This window comes from Lutjanus erythropterus, chromosome 17 (genome assembly GCF_056507025.1).
Source record: "Lutjanus erythropterus isolate fLutEry1 chromosome 17, fLutEry1.hap2, whole genome shotgun sequence".
Classification (NCBI taxonomy): Eukaryota; Metazoa; Chordata; class Actinopteri; order Lutjaniformes; family Lutjanidae; genus Lutjanus; species Lutjanus erythropterus.
In genome coordinates, this window is record NC_139333.1 from 24,883,939 (window position 1) to 24,908,348 (window position 24,410).

At 41.7% G+C, this 24,410-nt stretch overlaps 1 protein-coding gene across 1 annotated transcript; it reads right to left on the reverse strand.

Annotated features, from left to right (window-relative positions):
- Window positions 1–1,068: 1,068 nt before the first annotated feature.
- Window positions 1,069–23,643, reverse strand: col1a1b (collagen, type I, alpha 1b). The gene is made up of 50 exons (XM_084741716.1): window positions 23,428–23,643; window positions 21,647–21,869; window positions 20,824–20,854; window positions 20,066–20,158; window positions 19,413–19,481; window positions 19,273–19,317; window positions 19,062–19,115; window positions 18,655–18,708; window positions 18,112–18,165; window positions 17,907–17,960; window positions 17,764–17,817; window positions 17,619–17,663; window positions 17,455–17,508; window positions 17,120–17,164; window positions 16,929–16,982; window positions 15,257–15,355; window positions 14,865–14,909; window positions 14,682–14,780; window positions 14,538–14,591; window positions 14,343–14,450; window positions 14,072–14,125; window positions 13,584–13,682; window positions 13,079–13,132; window positions 12,853–12,951; window positions 12,485–12,538; window positions 12,309–12,362; window positions 12,150–12,203; window positions 11,987–12,040; window positions 11,678–11,722; window positions 11,481–11,579; window positions 10,460–10,567; window positions 9,390–9,497; window positions 9,187–9,240; window positions 9,000–9,053; window positions 8,782–8,889; window positions 7,447–7,500; window positions 6,778–6,831; window positions 6,509–6,670; window positions 6,296–6,403; window positions 5,702–5,809; window positions 4,990–5,043; window positions 4,716–4,823; window positions 4,568–4,621; window positions 4,375–4,482; window positions 4,216–4,269; window positions 3,566–3,673; window positions 2,813–3,095; window positions 2,430–2,620; window positions 2,071–2,313; window positions 1,069–1,637 (listed from the first exon to the last, which is right to left on the reverse strand). The coding sequence occupies exons 1-50, from the start codon at window positions 23,507–23,509 to the stop codon at window positions 1,491–1,493; spliced, it is 4,350 nt and encodes a 1,449-aa protein (XP_084597842.1). The 5' UTR covers window positions 23,510–23,643; the 3' UTR covers window positions 1,069–1,490.
- Between the last annotated feature and the right edge of the window lie 767 nt (window positions 23,644–24,410).

Here is a 24,410-nt window from a genome sequence, read left to right on the forward strand (position 1 = left end):
GGCAAATGTGACTTAAAAAAAGTAGCAACTGTGTGTGCATTGATGAAGAAAAGCCAGGTTGGAGTATTTGATATTGGCCTTGTTTTCACTGCTGCTTCATAGAAAAGTACTCAGTGCAACTGTTGTGGAACAGTTGATCCCTGAATCTACTTTAATTCCATTCTGCGACCGGAACATGCACGATCTCCTGTGGTTTCTAAAAATGTGAAATGCAGCTTCATTTCCAAAGCCCTAACACCTGATTTCAGTTTCACAACAGTTGCAAAACAGGACAGTGAAAACTCCGCCACTGAGTAGACCACTTCACATGCTTTATTTCAGCACCCAAAATAATTAAAAACATCTCAATTTATTATACATGTACAAAATAAGTACAGAATCTCTCTTTTAAACCATGAAAAGTGGGTCTGCTTCAAATTCTTTTTTAAGAAACCCTTCGCGAAAGACATCAACAAACAACATAAACAACAGGGTGGGAGATGTGTGCTGTTTTTCTTTTTTTAGTGAAGAAGAGGAGTTTTCCACAGAGGGTAGAACAGACAGAAGGATCAACACTGACTGAACACATGAGAGGGAAATGATATTGAAACCAGAGTCACTTGCTTTTTTTTTTTTATCTACAAAGACATGATTTGCATGCATTACATCTGCAGTGATCACCTTCTCTGAGGACCTCTCTTTATCAAACCAACACTTAAAGAAGAAAACAATTGCACTGCATAGACAACAAGACAATAAGTCAATTTAGTAGCACCAAAGGTTCTGCAGGCATTAGTGGCAATAATAATTACAGTATGACAGCGAGATTCTCACCATCAAACACCAATAACTTGACCTCATTGAAATGTTAATAGCACCTTTGAATGTTTTTGATGTCCCCACAATAGACTCGTGTAAAATAAACCCTTTTCACTTAAGAAAAAAACCGGGGGTGACTTCTTGCAATGAGGTAGCCATCTACATATCGCAATGGTTTTTGTGTCTTGCTCTTTTGCTGGTCTGAGCAATTTTTCAGGTGTTTTTTTTTTTTTTTTGTCTTTCAAGAATTTAGAACAAGAAGACACTTCACACTTTTTACAATTTATTTAACACCAGGAAAATGGTACATTTCATTTGTTGTTTTCAATGTCCTTCCGCAGTGGTAGAAAATGGCAAAAGTCACCTGTGTTTCATTGCGTGTGTGGATTTTTTTTTTTTTCTCAATCTCCAGGGGGAAATTTTACACAAGTATATATATTATTTTCTTGTTGCCAGTGGAAAACAAAAGATTCTTTTTAAAGTGTCCTTGTGGTTGGTTTTTGGTTGAAGTAGCAGTCCCAAAAAAAACTTCTCATGATTGGAAAAACATATAAACACCGTCTTCAGTAGAGTGGTTTTAAAGCATGTGGACCAATGGCAGCCGAATGAGTTTTGAATGCATAGAAAAAAGGATTTTTAGAGATGACTGCTAGAAAAAAAACAACAATGTCATGTCCATATTTCTTTCATTTTTACAAGAAGCAAACGGGGCCAACTTCGACGCCAAACTCCTGATCTGGTGCACCAACATCCATAGGAGCAATGTCAATGATGGGCAGGCGGGATGTTTTCGATGTCTTGTAGTCGATGACTGTCTTGCCCCATGTGCCAGTGTGTGACTGTGGAAAGGAAGGGAAAGGAGAAAAAGGTCAGATATTGCTCAAGAATCGTTTACCTTTTATTTGTGTGTAAATGCAGAGCTACAAAGACAAAGCAACTAAACACTGAATGTGCTAAAATGTTTGATGCAAAGAGCATATTTTTGATTTTAGAAACTTTTAGAGACTTTAGAAACAGTTCACAGTGAGCACTGAACCAGATTTGCACTTGAAAATTAAATTTTTGCAGTTGAAAATGCTCAATTATTTACCATGTGTATATGCATGTACGGCCATATTTGCATGTATATCGGTATTAATCTACCATTGGTTCTAAAGTTCAGCCTTTAATGGAACAAAAATTATCCTGATTTGATGTTTTTTGGTATTGTTTTTCGATTTGTATGTATTTGTGTGACTGTGGAGGTCCAGGACAGACAGATAGGGAACTCACCGTGCAGCCATCCTCGCTGACGCTGTATGTGAAGCGGCTGTTGCCCTCGGCTCTGATCTCGACGTCGTTGGAGCCCTGGAGCAGCAGGGCCTTCTTCAGGTTGCCGGTGGCGGAGTCCATGTAGGCGACGCTGTTCTTGCAGTGGTATGTGACGTTCTGAGAGGCCTGGTTGGACATCAGGCGCATGAAGGTCATCTGGACCTGGACGTCCTCGGGATCAGCTCCATCGCTGCCATACTGGAACTGCATGGGAGGGGAGGGAGCAGAGGTTTGCATGGGCATCACCGTCACTGCCTTAACCTGTTACAAATGCTTTGGTCTGTTGGCTCTTGAGGATGATTTTAGGTAGTTCTTCTTACCTGGAATCCACCAGTCATGGACTCGCTGAACCAGACGTGCTTCTTCTCTCTGATGTTCTTGCTGAGGTACCAGTTCTTCATGGGGACGCTGGAGTCGCTGGGGTAGATGCAAGTAGCGCCAGTCTCCATGTCGCAGTGGACCTTGATGGCGTCCAGAGGAGATCCCTGGTTGGGGTCAACCCAGTATGAGCCTGTAACAGAGCGACATAAAAACAGTTTTCATAATATTATAATGGAAAAAAACTAAAACTAAGACCAGAACTAATAAAAACTAAACTAAAACTGTACATTTTTAAGCAATAAAAGTTAAACTGAAACAAGCAAACCTCTGAAAACAAAACCAAAAACAAAATAAAAATAAAAATTCTCTGATGCGCACTCACCGCTCTTCCACTCAGGGTGGCACATCCTCAGGTCGCGGCACATGCGGGCGGGGCTCTTCTGGGTACCGTCGGGGCTGCGGATGCTCTCAACCTTCTGGGTCAGGGTCTTCAGGGTGGTGTCGACCTCCATGTCACGATCGCGCATCATGTTGGGGTCGTCGGCGCGGTAGTGGCCACCGCGGTAGGGATCGGGTGCCTTCTCCTGAAGAGGCTGGCTGACGAACTCGAATCCAGAGCCGGGAGGTCCGGGTGGTCCGGCGGGTCCAGGAGGTCCGGGAGGACCCTGTGCGGAGACACCAGGTGATTACAAACTGTAGACACATTCAAAGTGTACCAGGATTTGGTTAAAACCAGAGGTGTACAAACATCTGTTCTTTCTACTCCAGACTCAAACTGGTTTGTTACTTTAATTTTGATGCATTTAAGGGGAATTATCGATTATTTTTAAATGGATGAGACAATAACACACAGAGAAGATGATTCTTTGTTGTATTCATCAGTGCAGATCACTCACAACTGATGAAACAAGACGTAAATGACATAAAAGCTGAGGTTTAGTTTGCTTTGCACAGAAACAGCTGGTAGAAATGTGACTTTTCATTTTTAAACTTCAAGTACAATTCAGAGCCTGTACTTTTTCACTTTTACTTGAGTTGAATCAGCTTTTACCAAAGTATCTGTACTTCTACTTGTGTAAAGACCAGGTGTACTTTTGCCACCTCTGGTTAAAACAAAGATCATGGTGCGACTTACAGCAGGTCCCATCTCTCCGTTGCGACCGCGAGGTCCGGGGGGTCCGATGGGTCCGGGCAGACCGTTCATGCCATCCTTACCAGGGGTGCCGCTAGATCCAGAAGGTCCCTGTGCAGCAGAGGTAACACGATCACTTCATGTAACAACAGTTCAGCTCACCTTCTTACCGAGATTATTGGCACGTGAAGGCAAACATATCCATGGTCATAGCTTATCACATGGATTTATTTAATACTCAATTCTGATTCATCAGTTTTACATTTTTTGGTTTCTGAAGAGCAGATCGTTGTTATGAAGAACTGACTGTTGCTATCAGAGACTCTGGAGGAGCAGTGACATCATTTTTAAATTAATATTTTGTGTCAAATAATTGATTTTTTAGATAAGCAGGATAATGTGCAGTGAGCAGGTCATTATTGCAAAATAAACCCCTTCAAGATGTTGGGGTTTATTTCCCAATAAAAACTTGCTCACTGTACATTATCACTTATAAATTTACTTTTTTTCACTTTCTGGAATATTATACATAGACTTTGCACCACTTTTATCCTGGTCAGTGAAAAGATGCTGCAGAAGACTAAAGACTATGTCTCAAAGCACCAGATTACTAATAAATTCATTTTTTGTGAAGGTAAATCAGATGCACTTACTCTTGGTCCAGCAGGTCCGCTGGCACCAGCGGGTCCTCTCTCTCCAGCAGCTCCCTACAGACAGAAGAAGATCTCAAATATTACACATTATGTAAAAAATAAATCATTTGATGCAGTCATCTACAAATTTTTGCACGCTTTTCTCGCACAGTTACTTACAGCAGGTCCGGGCAGACCCTGCATGCCAGTGAATCCTCTGTGTCCCTTGTGGCCTCTGTCTCCAGCCTCACCAGCCTCTCCTCTGTCTCCTCTTGCACCAGCAGGGCCCTGAGCAACAGCAACAGCAGGTCAACACAAGACTAGAAACGTGTTATATATGTGACTGATGAATATTATATTATGATGAACGTACAGCAGGACCACGGACGCCAGCGGGACCAGCAGGGCCGGCGGGACCAGCGGCACCCTGAAGGAAAATCACATCACAATAAAATTAAAAGTTATCCGCGCGGTGAGTTACCAGATTTAATCCTATTTTGATAAGCCGGACAGGGGCTTACAGACTCTCCACGGTCACCACTCTTGCCAGAGGGGCCGACAGCTCCAGGGGCTCCAGGAGCACCAGGGGGTCCAGGAGGTCCAGAAGGTCCGCTCTCACCACGGTCTCCCTATAGGAGCAAATCCCCAGTGAGATAATGCTAAAGGAAGCTAAAGGCTAATTTTGTGTTGCTGTCTGGAGGCTCAGTGGACTAAATATTCAACATAACAGCAGGTTTGGTGTTTACAGATTATTTGATTATTTGAGGCTTGAGAATGAGGCGGGGGTGGGGTTACCTTGGGTCCAGGGGCTCCATCGCGACCAGGGGCACCATCATGACCAGCAGCTCCCTGTGGAGAAAGAGCGAGGATGATCAGTCAGTGTAATGTTCAATGGTCAGCTTCATGCTCGAGAAGCCATTCTGTGAAGAACCACACTCTTTATAAAGTGCATCATCAAACAGTGAAAGCACAAAAATACTATTATTATAAAAAAAAGTTTTAAGTTAGAGTCAAAAAAGATGACTTTACAGGTCAGTCATATGAACTTTGAATGCGGGAGGCTGCGGGTTGCGTACAGATCGCAGGCCTGAATGGGCCTCTGTGAGTGATTCAGACTGTTACCTTTGAAACACACCTGTGTTAAACTGAAAATGGCGCCAGTTGCTATGTGTTGAAAAGGCAAACTCATTTCTGTCATGTTCTTATAGAAATAGCAATCAGCAGCAATCTATAACAAAATTATATGCTTATTCTACATAAACTATAGAAGCTATGAATAAACTATCAAAAAATATTAAATTAAATAAATAATTTCTCATTTTCTTTGGTATTTTTGTCTTATACAGCTTTGCAATGATGATTGCTGGGTAATATGTATATTAAGGTTATCCGATGTCTATTTGACCATCAGAGCGCTATCCATGGTTCTGGTAGCTTCCTTTTTCTTGAAGGACTACTACATCTGGTGTGTACACATCTCTGAATCAGAGCGGAGGCCTCCTCATACCTCACGACCAGCCTCTCCGGGAGCACCAGACAGTCCAGGGGGTCCAGCAGGTCCGGGGGGTCCACGCTCACCAACGGGTCCAGTAGGTCCCTGCTTTCCAGGCTCACCCTGAAGACAAACAAGAGAGAGAGGTCAGTTCTCTGCAGGAAATAATATGCAGCGTATGTTATTATCATTTTTCTTTCGCTGTTTATTAAACGTCCCTTGCTCAAGTGTGGTGTAAAATTATGAGAAACTCATTTTGCTATTTGTAATTTAGCCTATTTAGTTTGTTTAGCAAAATGCACGCTAGTGATAGTGAATCTGATCATGGATAGAAAACACTAAAGGTTGTTTTATTTTGAAAATCCAACCAACATTCTATCTGTATTTGGAATTTAGCTTATTTAGCTTATTCAGCAGAGTGCACTTCCTGTGTCTTGGTATGTTTCTGTGACCCATGTTTTGTATTCTGTATGATGAATATACTGCATTTTTACATGAAAGCTTTTATTTTTGCTGCCCATCTTGACTAGGACTACCTGAGAGAAGAGATACTGTATTTCAGAGGGACCGTCGTGGCTAAATAAAGGATAAATAGATAAAAATACTCACAGATGATCCAGGCAGACCAGGGAAACCACGCTCTCCACGCTGTCCGGGGAGACCTACAATACCACGACCTCCAGCAAGACCTTGGGGTCCAGCAATACCAGCGGGACCCTGCACAGAATGACACAGTGGTCAGTTAGACAGCACAGATCGCTGTAGGACATTTTAAGGGCTCATAAATATTGACAGAACATCTATTGCAGAATTATCACTCACAGGGGCACCATCAGCGCCAGGAGATCCCTTCTCTCCACCGGGTCCTGGGGCTCCAGCAGCACCAGCCTCACCAGGGCGACCAGCAGGTCCAGTCTCACCACGGCCTCCTCTTGCTCCATCTTTGCCGACGGGTCCAATGGGTCCAGGGGGTCCAGCGGCTCCCTAGAGACATACAGAGGATTCAAGTCATTCAGTTATCATAGAAACAGACTAAAGACAAGACTGTGCTGATTATTGCAGTAGATTATGTTGGACGAGGTGAAACTTACAGCAGGGCCAGGGGGTCCAACTCTGCCAGCAGGTCCAGGGAAACCAGTAGCACCCTACACACACATAGAAACAAAACAGATGAGACTTCATATAACTTCAAACAGCATCACTGATTTCACCGTTTGTGTTACCTACTTCAGTACCCAACCTTTTTCCTTAAGGGTCCCTTTTATATCATTGAGAAAGTGACAGCCCCTAAGTGATATCACAGGATATTTCATATTATATATTATATCCAATGTGTAACAATAACAGTAGAGAACAACTGAGTGTACAATTAACCCAAACAGTGAACACAAAACCGCAGGAAGTTTGTGTAAACAAAGCGATTTGGATACATTTTGAAGTAGTAGAAGTAAGTTTTCCTGATATTTTTAGTAACTTTTTATAAAATTCTATGTCTGTATGATGTATTCTCTAATAATTATATTCTCTGTTTCTATCTTAAATAATTATCTAGACTTTGAAAATGAGTTCAGTTAGTTTTCTTCATAGAAATGAATGAATTGCTGAGACATAACCCTATTGTATATTTTTTAAAAAAGGTTTTCTTACACCCCTCATGACCCCCTGTGAAGCTGTGATGTCTCTTAGTGGGGGTCGGGATCCCCAGGTTGGGAACCAGTGATCTAATTCTGAAAAAATTCACACAATAACGGGATACTTACAGGAGATCCAGCACCACCACGAGTACCTTTGGGTCCAGGAGGACCAGCAGGTCCCTGTTGACAAAAAAAAAACACTTGTAAGTGAAAGAAAAAGCACAATATAATATTTATCAAAAAAAATAACTCAGTAGCAGCACTTGAAATTGCCTGGGACAATAATGGGACAGTAGAGAAACCAAATTTCCATCTAGGTGTTGTTTGGATAAACTGACTGCATATTGGGAACCTAAACTGTTACTTTCTTGCTGAAAAAAATATTGAAACTTAAAGGCAGACTCAATGGTTTGTCCAAGCTCTTCGTAAACGGAATCAGAATGTCAAATATCAACGTTTTCGGATGGTGAAACATCCCGTGCACAGCAAAACAATGAGAAAAAATAAAGAAATACAGGTAAGGGCTGGTTCTTTTAAGGAAAATGTTGCAGGTTACACCTTTAATAAAGCGACATATTAACAGTCCTTCACCGAATACAAATGACTGCTATCTCATTCAGTCATTCATGGTCAGTCACTCAAATAGGTGCATTTATTTTTAATTTTAATCTGTTAATTATTTTCTCAATTAATTGATGGGTTGTTCTATAAAATGTCAGAAAAAGGTGAAAAATGTCAAAGGCCAAAGTGACGTCCACAGGCCAAAGATATTTAGTTTACTGACATAAAAAAGGACTAAAGAAACCAGAAAATCTTCACATTTAAGAAGCTGGAATCACAGATTTTTGATTTTTTCTTTTTCTGAAACTCATTACTCAAACCAATGTTAATCGATTAATCATTACAGCTCTAAAGCATGAATCAACTCTGTGTTTTCATGCCTAAAAAATCATCTGTGCAACATAAATTAACTAAATTAACGCTGCATGTGTATGTGACCTACGTTTTGGTAAATCTTTGTGCTATTTTTAGCTCAGAACAGGTGTATTTTCCCAATTTAGAAACCCATCATCTATCGTTTGATTACGATTTAGCATTCACATGCATTCATATATGCCAACAGGTTCAGTTGTGTTTAGAGAGATAATGTGTTTATAGAGAACATTTTCTCCACATGTTGCACCCTTGGCTCTGTGTGTAACAACTGTCGTAGCGTTCTTCAAGGTTGCTTTGACTTAATGTCTGTGCCAGAGTATGTGCACATGCTAACTGAGCTGCACCATGTTGGTTTTTGTTGATAGATGCATCCTCTTGCATATCATCTAATGCCTTTGGGACAAAGGTTGGGAAGTCTGGGACTGCTGAAAGAAGAATTCAGGACAGTGGCAGGACACTTGAGGGGAAAGGTTAATTTCGAGCGCTGCCAGAATTCTGGGAATGTATTACATGTTTGAAGCCTACCTGAGGACCAGCAGCTCCAACAGGTCCACCGGGTCCAGGAGCACCAGCGTCTCCCTTGGGTCCAGTGTCACCAGTCTCTCCCTTAGCACCAGGCTGACCATCAGCACCCTGAAGGTGGAGGACAAGAGAAGGAACAGCTCAGCATGTGCTTGTGATGCAACAGAACACATCTGAATCTGGAGACAAACATCGGTTTTCAGTCTAAAATGGATTCTTACGGGAGGTCCAGCGAATCCAGCGGGTCCAGCAGGTCCAGTCTCTCCACGCTCACCCTGTCCAAGTCACGAGGAGAGAAGATATGAGTCATAAATGCACAACACATGTCACAATATTCTGCATATTGTGTATATCTTGTGTTTGTTTTCTAGTCCTCAGTCAGGTGTGTGTGTCTGGAGAGGAACTTACAGGGGCACCGCGAGGTCCAGTGGGTCCAGCAACTCCAACGGGGCCACCCTCACCCTAAAGGCAGAGGTGGAGGAGAAGGACACGAGGTCAGAACAGTTGCACCACAGAAATTTTGTTCAAAGAAACATAATCCAGAACAAAAACAGAACTGAAGTGAATTCTTGACATTTGTGGGTTAAAACCAAAATCCTGTCTGGTCTTACCTTCTCACCCTGAGGACCGGGAGGTCCAGGCAGACCAATAGCACCAGTCAAACCACGAACGCCATCTTTGCCAGGGGCACCATCACCTCCCTTGGCTCCACCATCTCCCTGTAGAGAGAGGACGTTTGTTAAGATTCCTTGTGATGATATGAGAAAAGTTATATGTTACATTTTAGATTTAGCTTGTCACTTATCATTTATTTCTTGTTAGTGATACTTCCTTCAATTTTGCTATCCCCTTTTTTGCTTCTCTGTCATTGGACTAATAAAGGATTATCTTATATTATCTTACATATCTATACTATATAACCTTAGGGAAAGCAAACACCTTGATCCTGGCATTAATTCACAAACTTTTGACACTTAAGATATGTTTAATTCTTGCTTATACTTTTAATTGTCATCCTAACCACAAAAAGTAACTAAACATCTAAAAAATGAACTTAAATGAAAGAATTCATGTATTAATGAGTTATTTTCTCCCTGTAAGCTCTAAAAATGCCTTTGTCACAATAAACACTAATAAAAATACAGTATTTTTCTCTTATATTCAGTATTATTATACTTATATTTTATACACTGTAAACCTTGTACGACATGCTTTACCTGAAATGGTACTTAAAGCTACTATAAGGAGTTTTTAACTGGTTATAAAACAGTCTCAATTTAATACAGATGCCTCTCTATGATCTACATAAGCACAAAAGTGGAACAACAGAGAGAAGATTGACTATGTCTGTATAGTTATTCTTAATGCCTGCCACCAGGTCAGATTGTCCTTGAAATCAAATGAAAAAAAGCCTGTGTTTGCACTTTCCCAGGCAGAATTACAGTGAGTCGTACAATTGCCAGGTAAAAAGAAGCAGGAGGAGATTTTTATTTAGATAATTTCATTTTTGACTTTATATTTTGTGGTTATTACGGTGAAAACTTCACTGATTTGGTCCACAGGGGGCCTCCAAAATCAACAAAATATGATTTTTTTTGTAGTAGCTTTAAATAAGGTCATGCCAATGAAGCAGAAATTAACCCCGTTTTGGAGAGACAAGCTGCAGCTGCGTAATACTCACTCTCTCTCCCTTGGCACCGGGGAGACCAGCAGCTCCACGCTCACCGGGCATTCCCTGCATACCGGGGGCTCCCTGACCACCGGGGGCACCGGCAGTACCAGGCTCTCCCTGCACACACACACAAACAGAAAAATACACATTAAAATCCATCAGTGGCACTCAATCGGCTTCAAGTGAACGATCCACCAAAATATGCAAGATGCAGCGGATAAAACTTAATGATGATTTGGAAGTTTTTTAGCTCAAAAAGTGAAATAAAGGATGGACAGCACTGATTTGTAATGTGTTTTAAAGGCCTCACCTCTAGACTAAAAGACTAATCCTCATTTTCATATTCATATAGTGTTATATTTTATTGATCTCATCCCATATTTATTTATTTTTTCTCAATTTATATTGCAACTACTGCTCTGACTGCTGAGCTAACCCATTCAACCCTGTGTTAACCCACATATGACTAATAAAAAAGAACTGGACTGGTTTAGGCCCTGTGAGAAACTGCAGTTTGGACCGGTTGGTTTCTCAAAAGCATGATCGAAAATGTGGAAAAGCAACATTTCAGTCGGGTCTTTACCCTTTAAGGTAGAGCAGGTGAGCGTTTGGGAGTGAATCCTCGTCTATTCTCATGTCAGGTGGTAAATTTGTCCAAACCAGGGACTGAATTTGTGTTTTCTGACCATCTCAGCTCTAAATGCGTATGGATATGAATATGAGATGTGTTAAATATCCTACAGGTCCTAAATGTTTTACCAGAATATACCAGACCACACAGGGTGTGAAGAAGGGGATCAAATGGCATGTTATGATGTCAGGACGGGATGTTTTATACAGTTTTATCATGCTGGATCGCTGTCTTAAACATTGATTAGTACATTTATATTGTGTATTGTTACTGGCAAGGAAAGGACTCTTCTTTGTGGTCCTGGATTAATGTTTATTTTGCTACTAATGCACTTATTATATATCTTAACACCTTAACTTAAGTGCAAAGGTCGGTTTTTGAGAACTTCTTTTAACCCACCTTGGGTCCTTCGTTACCAGCGGGGCCAGTAGCACCACGGGGTCCAGTTGGGCCACCAACGCCGGGAGCACCACGCTCACCAGGGAAACCTCTGTCGCCCTAAAAGAAGAGAAAGGACACATCGGTCACAACCAGGAGTCGTGTTTGCCACTCGGACGAGGAAGACGTCTTGTTTCCAAAATGCAGGAGATACTCACTCTGGGTCCAGATGGGCCATGGGGTCCAACCTCACCAGGAGCACCCTAAACAAAAGAGCACAAGGAGAGAGGACATTTAATGTGCTTTATAATATAAATTATAAATAATACTCGATGTGAGCATGCACTGAATATTACACTTTTTTGGTGTATGTGCACATGTTGCTGCTCATTACTGTTTTCACTGTAATATCAAAGACTGTATGTTGTTTATCTTATGTACTGTTGTGTGTTTTGTATGATTTTGCTGTTTTTATTATATGTACAGGCCTTTAACTTACGAGGCAGATAATTCCCTGCGATTCTTACCTGCTCACCAGGCTTGCCAGTCTCACCAGTAGCACCTTGGGGTCCAGGAAGACCCTGCACAAGAAAGACAACAGGGTGCATGAGTGGAACAGCTGAGAAATATATCAACAAAACGGGAAAAAAAGACAGCTCTCATGCTGCTGGGGCGGGCCTCCAATCCTACCTGGAATCCGGGAGGACCAGCAGGTCCCTGCTCTCCCTTCTCACCAGCAGGTCCCTGAGCAGAAAGAAGCGCAAAACATGATGAGAAACCTTCCAACAGATCATGTAAACGTTCATTTTATATTAAGTTAGATCATCTCAAATCAAGTCGGATACGTACGGCGGGGCCAGAAGGTCCAGGAGCACCAACGTCACCATCTTTACCAGGAGCACCCTGTGAAAAAAAGCATCACCCAAACCAATTATCAGTTGTTTTTATGTTTTTTTTGCATTTCCATTTTAATATAAAACATATTTTAGTTTGATCTGTATAGTTTTAAACATATAAATACTTACAACGGGGCCAGTAGCACCACCGGGTCCTCTCTCACCAGGCTTGCCAGAGTCACCCTGTTAGAAAGAACAAAAATACACTTACATCAGTATTCCTGTTACTTTTATTTACACCTTTCACCCATTTACTGTATATAGTTTTGTATATATGTTTTGGCGTTTGTGTGAACTATAAGTAGCATCTGATTATACAACCCTGTGTTTTAAAATAATCAATAAATGAACACTAAAATAGATATTACCAATTTCTGATTGATTTTCTAAAGCTACATTATATGTGTAATAACAACAAAGGGGTTAATAAATTAGCAAGCAATGATTCTGCCGCCTCCTGAAAAAGACCTATTTTTGGGGATGGTCAGTTTACTCACAGCGGCTCCCTTGGGTCCGGGGAATCCCATAACTCCGGGCTGTCCTCTGGGTCCACCGGGGCCAGGAGGTCCAGGGCGTCCATCTTGTCCAGAGACACCCTAAAGATCATCAGAGGACAGAAGAATACTGAGAAAAAAAGACTCTCCCATCATGATTATGGTTATTATTTAAAACACGTTCAACTGAATCCTCGCTGTCAGAAACTATTCATGAGTCAGAACTTACAGCAGGTCCAGCTTTGCCGTCGGGTCCGGGGCTTCCGGGGCTACCAGTCACTCCCTGTGGAGCGAATATGACGAAGAGTCAGTGAGTATGAAGACAGACCTCATATTTCTATCTATATTCTCAAGATTTTTATGGTGGGGTTTGTGCATATATCATCCATGCAGAAATGTTTTTTTCATGACTGTTGGCACTAATTTCTGATTTCTGGACGGATAAAAAGAGGTGTACAAAACTTCCTGTGAACTTTGGGTGACACTTTGCATTACAGTCTCTAAAAATAGCAATAAGGTGACATCAATGGACTATTAACCTGATAACAATGAGGTATTTAGGTAATTTATGCAAATTAGTGCATATTTAATTATTATACTCAAACAAAAAGAAAACTTGTGATTTTTCTCTTAATGAACTGGGAGACGTTTTATGTTGACATCTACGAGTTTTTACCCTATCCATCTGTCGTGTCCGGCCCTAACGAGAGCTTCTGTTTGCTCGCAGAACTCACCTTGGATCCAGGTGCGCCAGGAGCACCGGGTGCGCCAGCCTCACCAGTGGCTCCCTGAGCTCCCATTGCTCCGGGGGCACCACGCTCGCCAGGGGCTCCCTGTCGATACAAGAGAAGAGGAGTGAGGAGAAATCGACACAAATCCACGGTAACCTAAACGATCTCTCATTCCTACACAAAGCTATACAGCTCTTTTTTTTAATTTAAATAGCATATTGTGCATATTTTTATGATAATATATTTTAAAATGTTATATTTATGCTATGACTTGCAGTTCTTGCAGTTTATTGCTATGCACCAAAACACCAAATTCCTCGTATGTGTAACCTGATTCTGTCATTTGCAAGATCTGACTGATTTCTGATGATACTGAGCATTCAGACTACGAGTATAACGAAATCAGGCAAACTGGCTGTACGTAGGTTTGAATGCTTTTAGCGTTAACTGAGCTGGAAACAAAGATTTTTAGGGTAGATCCACTGACTCACCTTGCCACCAGCACCTCCATCAGCACCAGGGAAACCACGAGCACCAGGGGCACCCTAATGTGAGAACAGACACATCAACCAATGTCGGTAACTGCAGGGGCAAATCCCCCTGGGAATTTAACATACTTTAGATGTGCAGAAGGTTTTGTAGGAACATAGATTACAGGATCTTAACGTGGAGATGAGATTGCTTCATGTGGCACATGTATGCATGCTAAGTGGGCCGCTACACTGTCTGAAAGACGTTAATGTGAAAGAAGGGATAACATACGCGCTCTCCAGGGGGTCCACGGGGTCCAGCACCACCGGGCTCTCCACGGGGTCCTCTCTTTCCTTCCTCACCAGAGGGGCCGGCGAGTCCCTGAACTCCAGCGGGGCCCTGGAGGAGAAAGCAAGCTTGTTAGAAACAATTTACTTCCTACTATCAAACAAAATTTAAGGCAAAAATGTGTGTTGTGAAACTTACAGGCTCTCCCTTGGCACCAGGCTCTCCCTTAGGACCAGGGGCACCGGGGTCACCCTGTTGGCAGAAACACATTTCATTTAGGTTGTCATGAACAAAGTTTCCTGATACAAAAACTCAAACTCGCGCAGTCCATCGTCTACTCACGTTGTTACCCTTGGGACCAGGAGCACCGACAGCTCCCTGAGCTCCAGCGGGGCCACGAGCGCCAGGGAAACCGGGAGCACCAGCAATACCAGCAGCACCCTGCGGGACAGAGTCGGACAGTCAGGACACTTCATAACACAGGACACAAGTGGAGTAAACGTGATCAATGAGTGTGATACTTACAGGAGCACCCTTAGCACCAGGCTGACCATCAGAACCGGGGGCACCCTGTTGAGAGAGGAGGGAAATAAATATGATTATTTTCATTATCGATTAAACCGACAATTATTTTAATGATTAATAGTTTAGTCTAGAGCTGCTACAACCCGGTTAATCGATTACTTGTCAACTATACATCAATCACCAACTATTTTATCTTATCTACTTTGGGAAACACTGATCAACATTTTGACTAAAACGATTAATCGATTGTGTAGCTTAAGACTCATTTTCTCTCGATCGACTAATCATTGCAGCTCTAGAAAAAAAAAAACGATGAAATTATGAAATTCCGTTCAGAATTTCTATTTTTTCTTGTGAAAATGTGAGATTCAAAAAGTCCAGTATCTACTCACAGCGGGTCCAGCAGGTCCAGCGGGTCCTGGGTTACCAGGCTCACCACGGGCTCCCTGGGGTCCCTCACCTCCACGGGCTCCAGCGGCACCAGTCTCTCCCTGTGGAAAGAAACAATAACATCTCAGAAACCTGCAACCTGAATATTATAAGAGAATTAAAAAGAAATTATTAATCCTAAACAAATATGCCACACTTGCATGTCAACGCCAAGACTGTGTGCATTAAATATGCATTGTAAAGAGAAGCTAATGGCCTATAAAATTGTGGCACGTTGTCCTATTTTTGTCCAAGTTTAAGTCTGAATTAGGAATGTAAATAACTGGACATTTATCCCGTTAATATACTTTGCACAGATTTTTGGATTATGTTCACTGTAATTGTATATAGTGTTCCTCGATCATTATTTCTCTTCATATTTCTTGTATTTTTATATTTTTTCTACACTTTTTATACCTGTGCTTCATTGTTTAGCAGCATACAGAGCGCAGGAAAACCTATTTTTATCTGTGCATGTGAGAACAAATGCTTTGACTGGACTTGACTTGAAAACAGTCAACACACTAATCCTATATTATCCAGTATCAAGAGAGTAATGTCAAACAGTTTCACTGCCCAGTTTCTGACTGCATTTTCTACTCTGCTCCTCTCGGTTCTTAAAATATTCTTCACTGATGACAAGCAGGACGAGGGAGGGGGGGTTTCAGAGAGGTAAGGTGCTATTAGAAGTCTACTGATGCCATCTGGTGGCTGCAGTGTTCACCTGGCGTCAACGGTATTAGACCAAATATTTAATTTTCAGTAACACCACGATGGCTAATGGATGGATGAAAGTTTCCTGCAAATGCTTACATCCTACAGTCTAAGAAGGGTGAGCGGGTTTAATCATTACAGACTGTTGATCTCCACAGTTTTTCCACTAATGCACGAGACCAGGGACACACTGAGGCAGCTAGTCAGGTGGATAATAAAGGAGGCAGGTTCGAAAATGAACTTTTTTGTCCACCAGCCAAATGGAAAGTGAATGTTCAAATTTTTCGGCTGGTGAGTGAAGCAGATCTACCAACCACTTGCATATTATATTCTGTGCCCTGAAAGGAGGTGAGGGGCTAATGAGCAGCATGTTAGACATGAAATAGTAAATGTATGGGTTAATACTTTATTTTTTTGTTGTTCTTTTTTGTTTTGTATGTTTTTTTATGGTAGTTTTTTCATAATACTTTCATTACCTGTTTGAGGCCTTTGCCATAGAATAATGACTCAAGCCTTTGAAAGAAATATGCAGTTTTATTTTTATTTTGATTGCTCCAAGTTATAACTGAGGGAGACTCATGACAAGTCCTTCAGGCTTTTGGCCTCCTGTGCATATTTTGTAATGTATATTGTTGTGTTTATGTGCTTTTATACGTGCTGTTAAATAATTTAAGCAGAGTGCTGCACATCATCTAAGGGTGATAAACCTAGTGAAGCTTACTGGACAGACTATTGTTACGGTCACATTTATTGGATATGAAAAATGACTGAGAGAGATGTTAATTGAAGCGTTGCCTTAAAAGACAATTTAATCATTTTTAAAACCTAACAGCACATAGACTGTCCTGTTTTGTGCCCAGCGGTGATAATTTTTGTCTTGCATCTTAATATTTTGGCCTGGGAATGTATTGGGAGACTTACCTTAGCGCCGGCACCACCGGGGAATCCAGGGGGACCAGCAGGTCCAGTGGGTCCCTGAGAGATAAAGATAAAGCAACATTAGCAGACATAAAGACGTCCATAACTACTGAGCAGCACATTAAACCCTCCTGTATAGGTAATATAACCTTATATAACTCTTAAAGTAGAATTAGGGCAAAAATAATACTTACAGGGGGTCCAGCAGGGCCAGTGTTGCCATCGTTACCACGAGCACCCTGCAGAGGAGGACATTATTAGCAGGTGTAAACATTCACAAGTGTCTAAAGAGATAGTACCAGGTACAACAGAACAGTTGGATAGATAGATAGGTCAAATTTAGCATTTATTCAGATAAGAGCCTGTGGATTAATGGTGCAGTAAAGATGATGCTTGAGCTTATTGTGAAACAAGTACAGTTGTGCACTGCCTGTATTTTCGCCAATAACTAACAAACTACAAAAGAACTACATTACAAAGAGCCTGTATAGTACGGATAAGTAAATTTTTAGCAAGTAGCAGCGCTTACAGAAGGGCCAGGAGGTCCGGGGCGGCCTCTCTCGCCAGGAAGACCACGAGCACCCTACAAAATAAAAAAAGGAAAGGAATAATATTAGCTAGGACATTTTGCTTTTTGAGGATATGGATCAAGTGAGGCTTAAAGAGTTGCATCTGATCAATACATAAACGTACCATCATTCCGGGGATACCGTTCTCACCAGGGGCACCGGGCTCTCCCTGCAGACAAATACAGAGAAGAATGAGACATCGGTATCTGAATCACTAAATCTAAACTAAAATGTTGGCTCGATCTAGGCTGAGACTTCTGCTATCTTACCTTGGGGCCAGCGGGTCCAGCATCTCCCTTAGCTCCATCCAGACCGCTGAATCCCTGTGCACAAAATCAGTCAGGTCAGTCATGACAACAATACAGCGGTTGAAAAATGTTGATTTTGGGGCTCAGTGCTCCTCCAGACTCACTCTGTGTCCCTTGATGCCGGGGAGTCCAGGAGTTCCGGGGAATCCACGAGCTCCCTGCAGGAAGAAAACAAGAGATGAGTTCAAAAACAAGAATGTGTGACAACTAAACTGTGATAAACTTTATTAATATTAAGGCTTTTCTGCAACTACAGAACCAGGAAGTATCATCACCTCCTGACCTTTGCCCTCTGCGGGCATCACTCACCTGAGGGCCTGCGGCTCCGCGCTCACCGGGGCGACCAGGTTTGCCAGGCTCACCCTGTTGAAGACACACAGGTCAGCATGTGTAGATGACACCTAACTGACTACAGTATGTATGTAGGGTATGTATGACAACAAAATATAATACAACAAAGATTTATAACAAAAAGCACAAGAAAAGGAAATTACGGATGTAACGACATCCAAAACTCAAACTATGATAAAAGTTTTTCCTTTTAACTTAATGTGCTTCTGCTTTCCTTCTTTAGTAAAATAAAATACAAGTAGGCAGTCACGACCTAAGCATAAGCAAAAAATGGCAAACATTGTCTTTGGCAATGCATGTTTGACAAAAGCAATGCAGCAGCCACTAGCATTCCTTTAAAAATAAAATAAAAATAAGAATATAATATGTTTTAATAGTGTTTTTAGGGCAATATTGTGATATTTGATATATTGTTACTAGCTGGTTTTTTTTCTTTATTACACATGAACATCTTAAGAAGTGGCTTCTAAGAGGGACAGGCAATAATCAATAATCACTTACATCATCTCCGTTCTTTCCAGGGGGGCCAGCAGGACCACGGGAACCCATGGCACCCTAAAAAACACACGATAAATAAACCCGATTAGCACCAAATCATTGCTGATTAACTGAAGTAAATGTTTGTGAATATTCACTGTGGGAGAGGAAGAGGGGGTGAGGGGCGAATGTGTCACCGTGGCGTGCGTGGATGTGTGTCAGTGGGTCAGTGATCACAACAGGAAGTGGACCACAGATCACAGAAAGTAACTATCAGTAACTATGACACAGATTAAGTAGCATCCGTGGTTTCATGCAGATTTCTTAATGTGTATAAAGCTGATAAATTTCTCCCCAAATCCAACATCTTCTTCACAGACAAGCCACGGAATTTATTTATTTAGATTTACTTAGAAATTTATTATACTCACAGAAGCACCGGGCTCACCAGGCTCTCCAGCGGGTCCAGTGAAACCCTGAGGACCCTGAAGGACGACAAGACAAGAACAACTGATTAACACGTGTATTGATCTTAGCCACAGTGTCACGTGTCTGACGCAAGAAAAAAAATGACTGGATGGTGATGATAAGCTGTCATTGTCAAAGTGAAAGCTGTCATGTGATGGATAAGGGATCACTTACAGAAGAGCCAGGGGGTCCAGGAGGACCACGAGGACCCATGGGACCCTGTTGATGAAGATGAGAAAGAGGCAATTAGATTCTCTTTATCTGCAAGCAAAAAGCAAAAAACTTTGGATATTTAGCAGCGAGAGCCTTCATACCATTGGGCCAGGGACAGCTGGGCCGCTGGATTTGGAGGGGTCAACATAGCTCATCTGAGGAGAGAAGTTCTGCAAAAGGAGAAGATAAAGAATTAGTCAGCATTTTTTTGTTAGCAAGCACCTACATAGGACACTTTACAAGTGTTTTTTTCCTCACATTTACTTTGTACTGTTTCACTGAATAATGTGCTTCAGTATGAAGGTTTTTCAGCAGAGGAGTAAGAGTTTCTAAGAGCAAACACATATTCTCTGTTGCATTTAAATGCATTAAAATGGTATAAATGGAACTTTCATGCGTCAATGGCAGAAAAAACTGGTCAGATCAGCACTAGATATTCTGCATTTTTCCCAAGGCCTCCCAAACCTGAGGACAGAGGGAGCTGTCTGCACTCCCAGTGCTGAAACAAACATGGAGGAGATCTCCTAGCTGCCTCTCTGTAGTACAAAGCCTCCTCTGCCTGCCAAACTTTCTCGTTAAATGTGTGCAAAATGAGGAATATTATAAGAATATTGTTTGAACTGATGCAGAAATTGATCAGAGCAGAAACAGATGTTTTAACCTGGATTTTACTCCTCGTTTCGAACAGAATCGAGTCATCTATTACTAAACGTAATCCCAGACTTTCTGGATGTCGTGACTTGGAGATACTTACTCCGCCAAGGCCAGGGGGGCCAGGGGGGCCGGGTGGGCCGGGAAGACCAGGCTGTCCATCGAGTCCATCGTTGCCAGGAGGACCAGGAAGACCCTGCAGAAAAGACACGGTCTGTTAGCAATATTCTTAGCTAATTATGTCATGTTTTTATTTACGTAATCAATTTTTAAAATCCCTTTTATAGTTCTTATTTTCAGATATTATTGTGCTTTTTGCATTGCATTGTTATTATTTAATATTACTTGCTCAATTTGCATTGTGTGACCTTTGAACTTTTGATGACCTGTTGACCTTGTGACCTAAATATCAAAGGTCATCAGCATTAACTACGTCATACAAGCTTTACCAGCATTTAGATCAGTTTGTAGGGACTCGATTAGCAAACAAATAGCACCACTGTGTGCATTTCCACATTTTTTGTCAGTAATTTGTGAAATGTATGACAAAGATTTGACAGTGGACAAAATCAACCACATGCAATACGGCAAAGATGCATTATTTGTACTGAAATGCTACTGAGACCAAATAAGTCAATATAATTTGTTGTGAAAGCTACAGAATTACAAACACAACAGGGAAACGTGTGTGTTGTGTTGTTTTTGGGACAAATGCATCTGCATGCAAAATGCTAATTTATTCAAAAATAAACACTGTTCGTGTCACGCAATCATCATTTTAAAAAGACACGTGTCGTTTGCATTTAAGGACATACGTTTTCCTGATGAGTGTGAAGTGTGTGTAAGTGGACTGGAACCTACCCTGTCTCCCTTGGGACCATCATCTCCCTTGATTATCTATGGATAGATGAAGGAAAGAGGAGTTAGGGTGCGCTCCAACATTTCATCCAGACTGTATAAAACATGTGCATCATTTAGAATAAAGCAGGCATATTGACAGACTAAACTTGGCCTAAGAGAGACTAAGACTCTTGGCACATATATGTTTCGATATCAAACAAAGTTAAAGGGCAAAGTACCTTTCCATCATCTGGAATCTGGGGTCCTACAGAATCAATGGAGAAAAAGAAAACATCAACACCTCTTGAACATTTATGAGAGATGCATTCATAACTTTGGACATTTAAAAATTAGTGCCAACTGTTAAGTTTAAAACTAGAAATAAGCTACAAATCACAGTTATATAAAGCTGCAGATCCAGGTTGGGGCTGATTAAAGCAAGAATTTAAGTGAAAATGTGACTGAATTAATTCTAAATATTATCTGCGGTGAAATGTTGGAAATGTTGTTTTTTTTGGGGGGGACATGACAGGTGTTGCACCCTGCAGTGTCACTGCACAGGATGGCCTGTTGGCAAATTACACATTCATTGCCAGGCTTCGCCAAAGAGCAGGTGTAATCCATCGTTAAGAGAATGCATATTGAAAATGAAATGGAAAGGTAAATCCAAAGCGATTCTTTTCTGAGTTAAAATCCTCTGGAAAAGCAGGCAGGCTTAGGGCCTCATTCAGTCCATGTGTGGCCATTTGTGAGGCACTGATGGTCAGAGATGAGGTGAGAGGCACTAGGTGGCGCCACAAAGCTAATTAACCACAGAAATGGTGAGCAGGAGAAGGAGGAGGAGGAGGAGGAGGAGGAGGAGGATGAAGTACCCTCGGTGTCTGGGCAGATAGGGCAGCACTCTCCGTCAGGGATGATGGGGTCGGCGCACTCGGATGTGTCCTCGCAGATCACCTCGTCGCACATGACGGTTCCACTGTCGCAGACGCAGATCTGGCAGGGCTCTGGTTTCCATACATCCTTATCGTTGTACAACTGTCCATCTAATGTGCAGCTGCCGAATGTGCCTGAAGGGAGGAAACAGCGGTGAGTTTGGGGACAATAAATGAGATAAAATATCCAAAAATAGAGTCAGTATCTTACATTTTGTACTATTATATTTATACTTAAGTCGTTTTTTATATATTTTGGCAGATATGCCTAAAATTAAGTTTGGCATCAGTAAACTAAATTCTGTGCGATGTGCTGGTAACATTTAGTTGAGCCTTGGTTACAGCTGCCCAGGTGTGCATCATATGGGAACCAGATGTGTCCATTAGGCTTAGATCAGACACTTGCAAAAACAGCATTACATTCAGTAAAAGAGGTTCCCCCATGCAGACCTATGATGTTCGTTCAATGTTGAGACAGTAAAATAAGTCAGCTTTGGCCTCTTTTGGTCGTCATCTCCTTTGTCACAGCTGCCGTTTTAGTTATTTTAGATTCACTTTCATTCTAGCTAAATCAGGGTTTCATCACGATGCTTTCAAGTTGCCGACGATGAGCCAAACTCACAGAAAATCTGGTGTTTGGTGACTGATTTGTGAGCAGGAATAAAGCCTCTGCCTGTCTACAGGAGGTTAAAGTAATCCGGGCCTGAAAAAATGTGAGAATACAGGCCTTGGTGTGCAAAAGAACAAACGTATGCGACATTTCTGATCAGATGTAGAGGATTTTTCTGAGATCTCCTCCTCAGAAACTCTGAGTGGAAAATTACTTTGGCTCTAATGACTTTTCAGGGTGCTGGATGTGAGGTTGGGCCTTGGAGGTGGGAGGATTTTGGAGCATGGATGCGCATTGCCAGTATCTGCCACTGAGCGGCGCTGTTCACCCACGAAACGAGATCTTCCGCACCCTCCTCTACATGGTGATTAATTGATGTCTAGACTATTTTACAGGCGACGTCAGACTTTAGCGATTTTTCCATTGTCTTTTTTTAAGTAAACCAAGTCCAGTTTTATACAAACTGAACGAAAGTGCTGTTTAATTCAGTGTGACGCTCTCATGAGGTTTTGGTGCACAAATTTAATTTTATAACGGCTGTAAATGTGTCCAATTTATCATGTTTAGCTCCCCCAAAACTTTGCCTGCTCACTTTTGATGCGGTAATGACAAAACTATAAAGAAAAACTCAATTGCTCGAATCTAAAGACTTTGGCACATATTTCTGAAAGGGATGCAATTTTTCTAAAAACTACTTTCCAAACTGAAGATAATTCAATTTCATGATATGAATTTGCCATTCTCAGATTTCTTTTATGCTTGTTCTCTGCTTCAACTCGCTTTGAACTCAATGTCCTGCCAGTGCGCATCAGAGACACTGCAGCTGCTCCCCTCAGGTTTGCGCACAGTGAGCGTGTATCTGCACGTCAGGGTGAGCAGCAAACAATAAAGAAAAGTTCTAGAAATCCCTCCAGATCTCCAAAAAAAAAACCCCATCAAAACTCCTCACTGTGTAACAACTTTCACACTGCCCACTGGAGTCAAGTTATCCCGCAGAGGACGATCAGTTCCAGCAAAATGCTCAGCATCCACATCCTGATGGTCCCAAAACAACTCAAATCAAAGTGTGAAAGTGATACTTACTATCATCCTCGCCTTGACCTCTGGCCAAAAGCACTGCTGCGCTGAGCAGCAGCGCTAACCGAATATCCACAAAGCTGAACATGTCTAAATATTAGACATGTAGATTCTTTGCGGCAAGGGGGGAATCCTCTGTTTCTCCTCAGACACCACTCATACACGGTAGGGTCCGGTCTGTGTGTAACTCCAATCCAGACCCTAGCAGAAACTCCCTACTGCCTAAACAAATGAGTTAGCTTGGCTTTTATATGCCAAAACTTTTTGGGGAGGTCCTGCGCGCTCCAGATAACTTGTACATGTTCAGAGTCAGAGTCCCTCCTTCATCGGAGAGAGGGGGGCGGCGTAAAACCATGTCAAACAAGTTCACGTTTCAGCTCAAACGTGGATGATGAGGACACTCATCACTTACACGACGGCTCCAAGCCGTTCAGACGTGTTTGATCATCTTCTGCGTCTACATGGACTTTAATTGAGGCGTTTGTTGGGCTGTTTTGTCTTTTCGCTGTGCTGATTTTTTGAATCGTCTGGACACTGGATGATTTTATTAACAGAACAGATGATTGGCACATCAGCCGAAGACTTGTTGGATTTCAGTTGTGCACAGTTTTTCTGTTTAAATGCCTTTATCTTACGATACATTGGCTTCAGTGGCTTCTTTCATTTAAGTTCAGTTTGGAGTGATCCGTGCGCATTTTACGCACGAGGAGCAAACCAGAGGGGGCTTATTTGAGGCTTCTTAAATGTCTGTAGACTACTAAACATTAACTTATGTACAAATAACTAAGAGCTACTGTCTCTTGCAGACATTTTTTAGAGGTAATCCTGCTCATGTCGTTATTTTAGTATTAAAACTCTGAAATGTATTCGTTTTTCTTTAAATTCTGGGCCTATGCACCTTCTGAGTACCAAGCACCTGCAAGTAACTGCAGTTTCACACCACACTCTGTATGTACAGAACACACATATTAATGATTAAATAAAACATT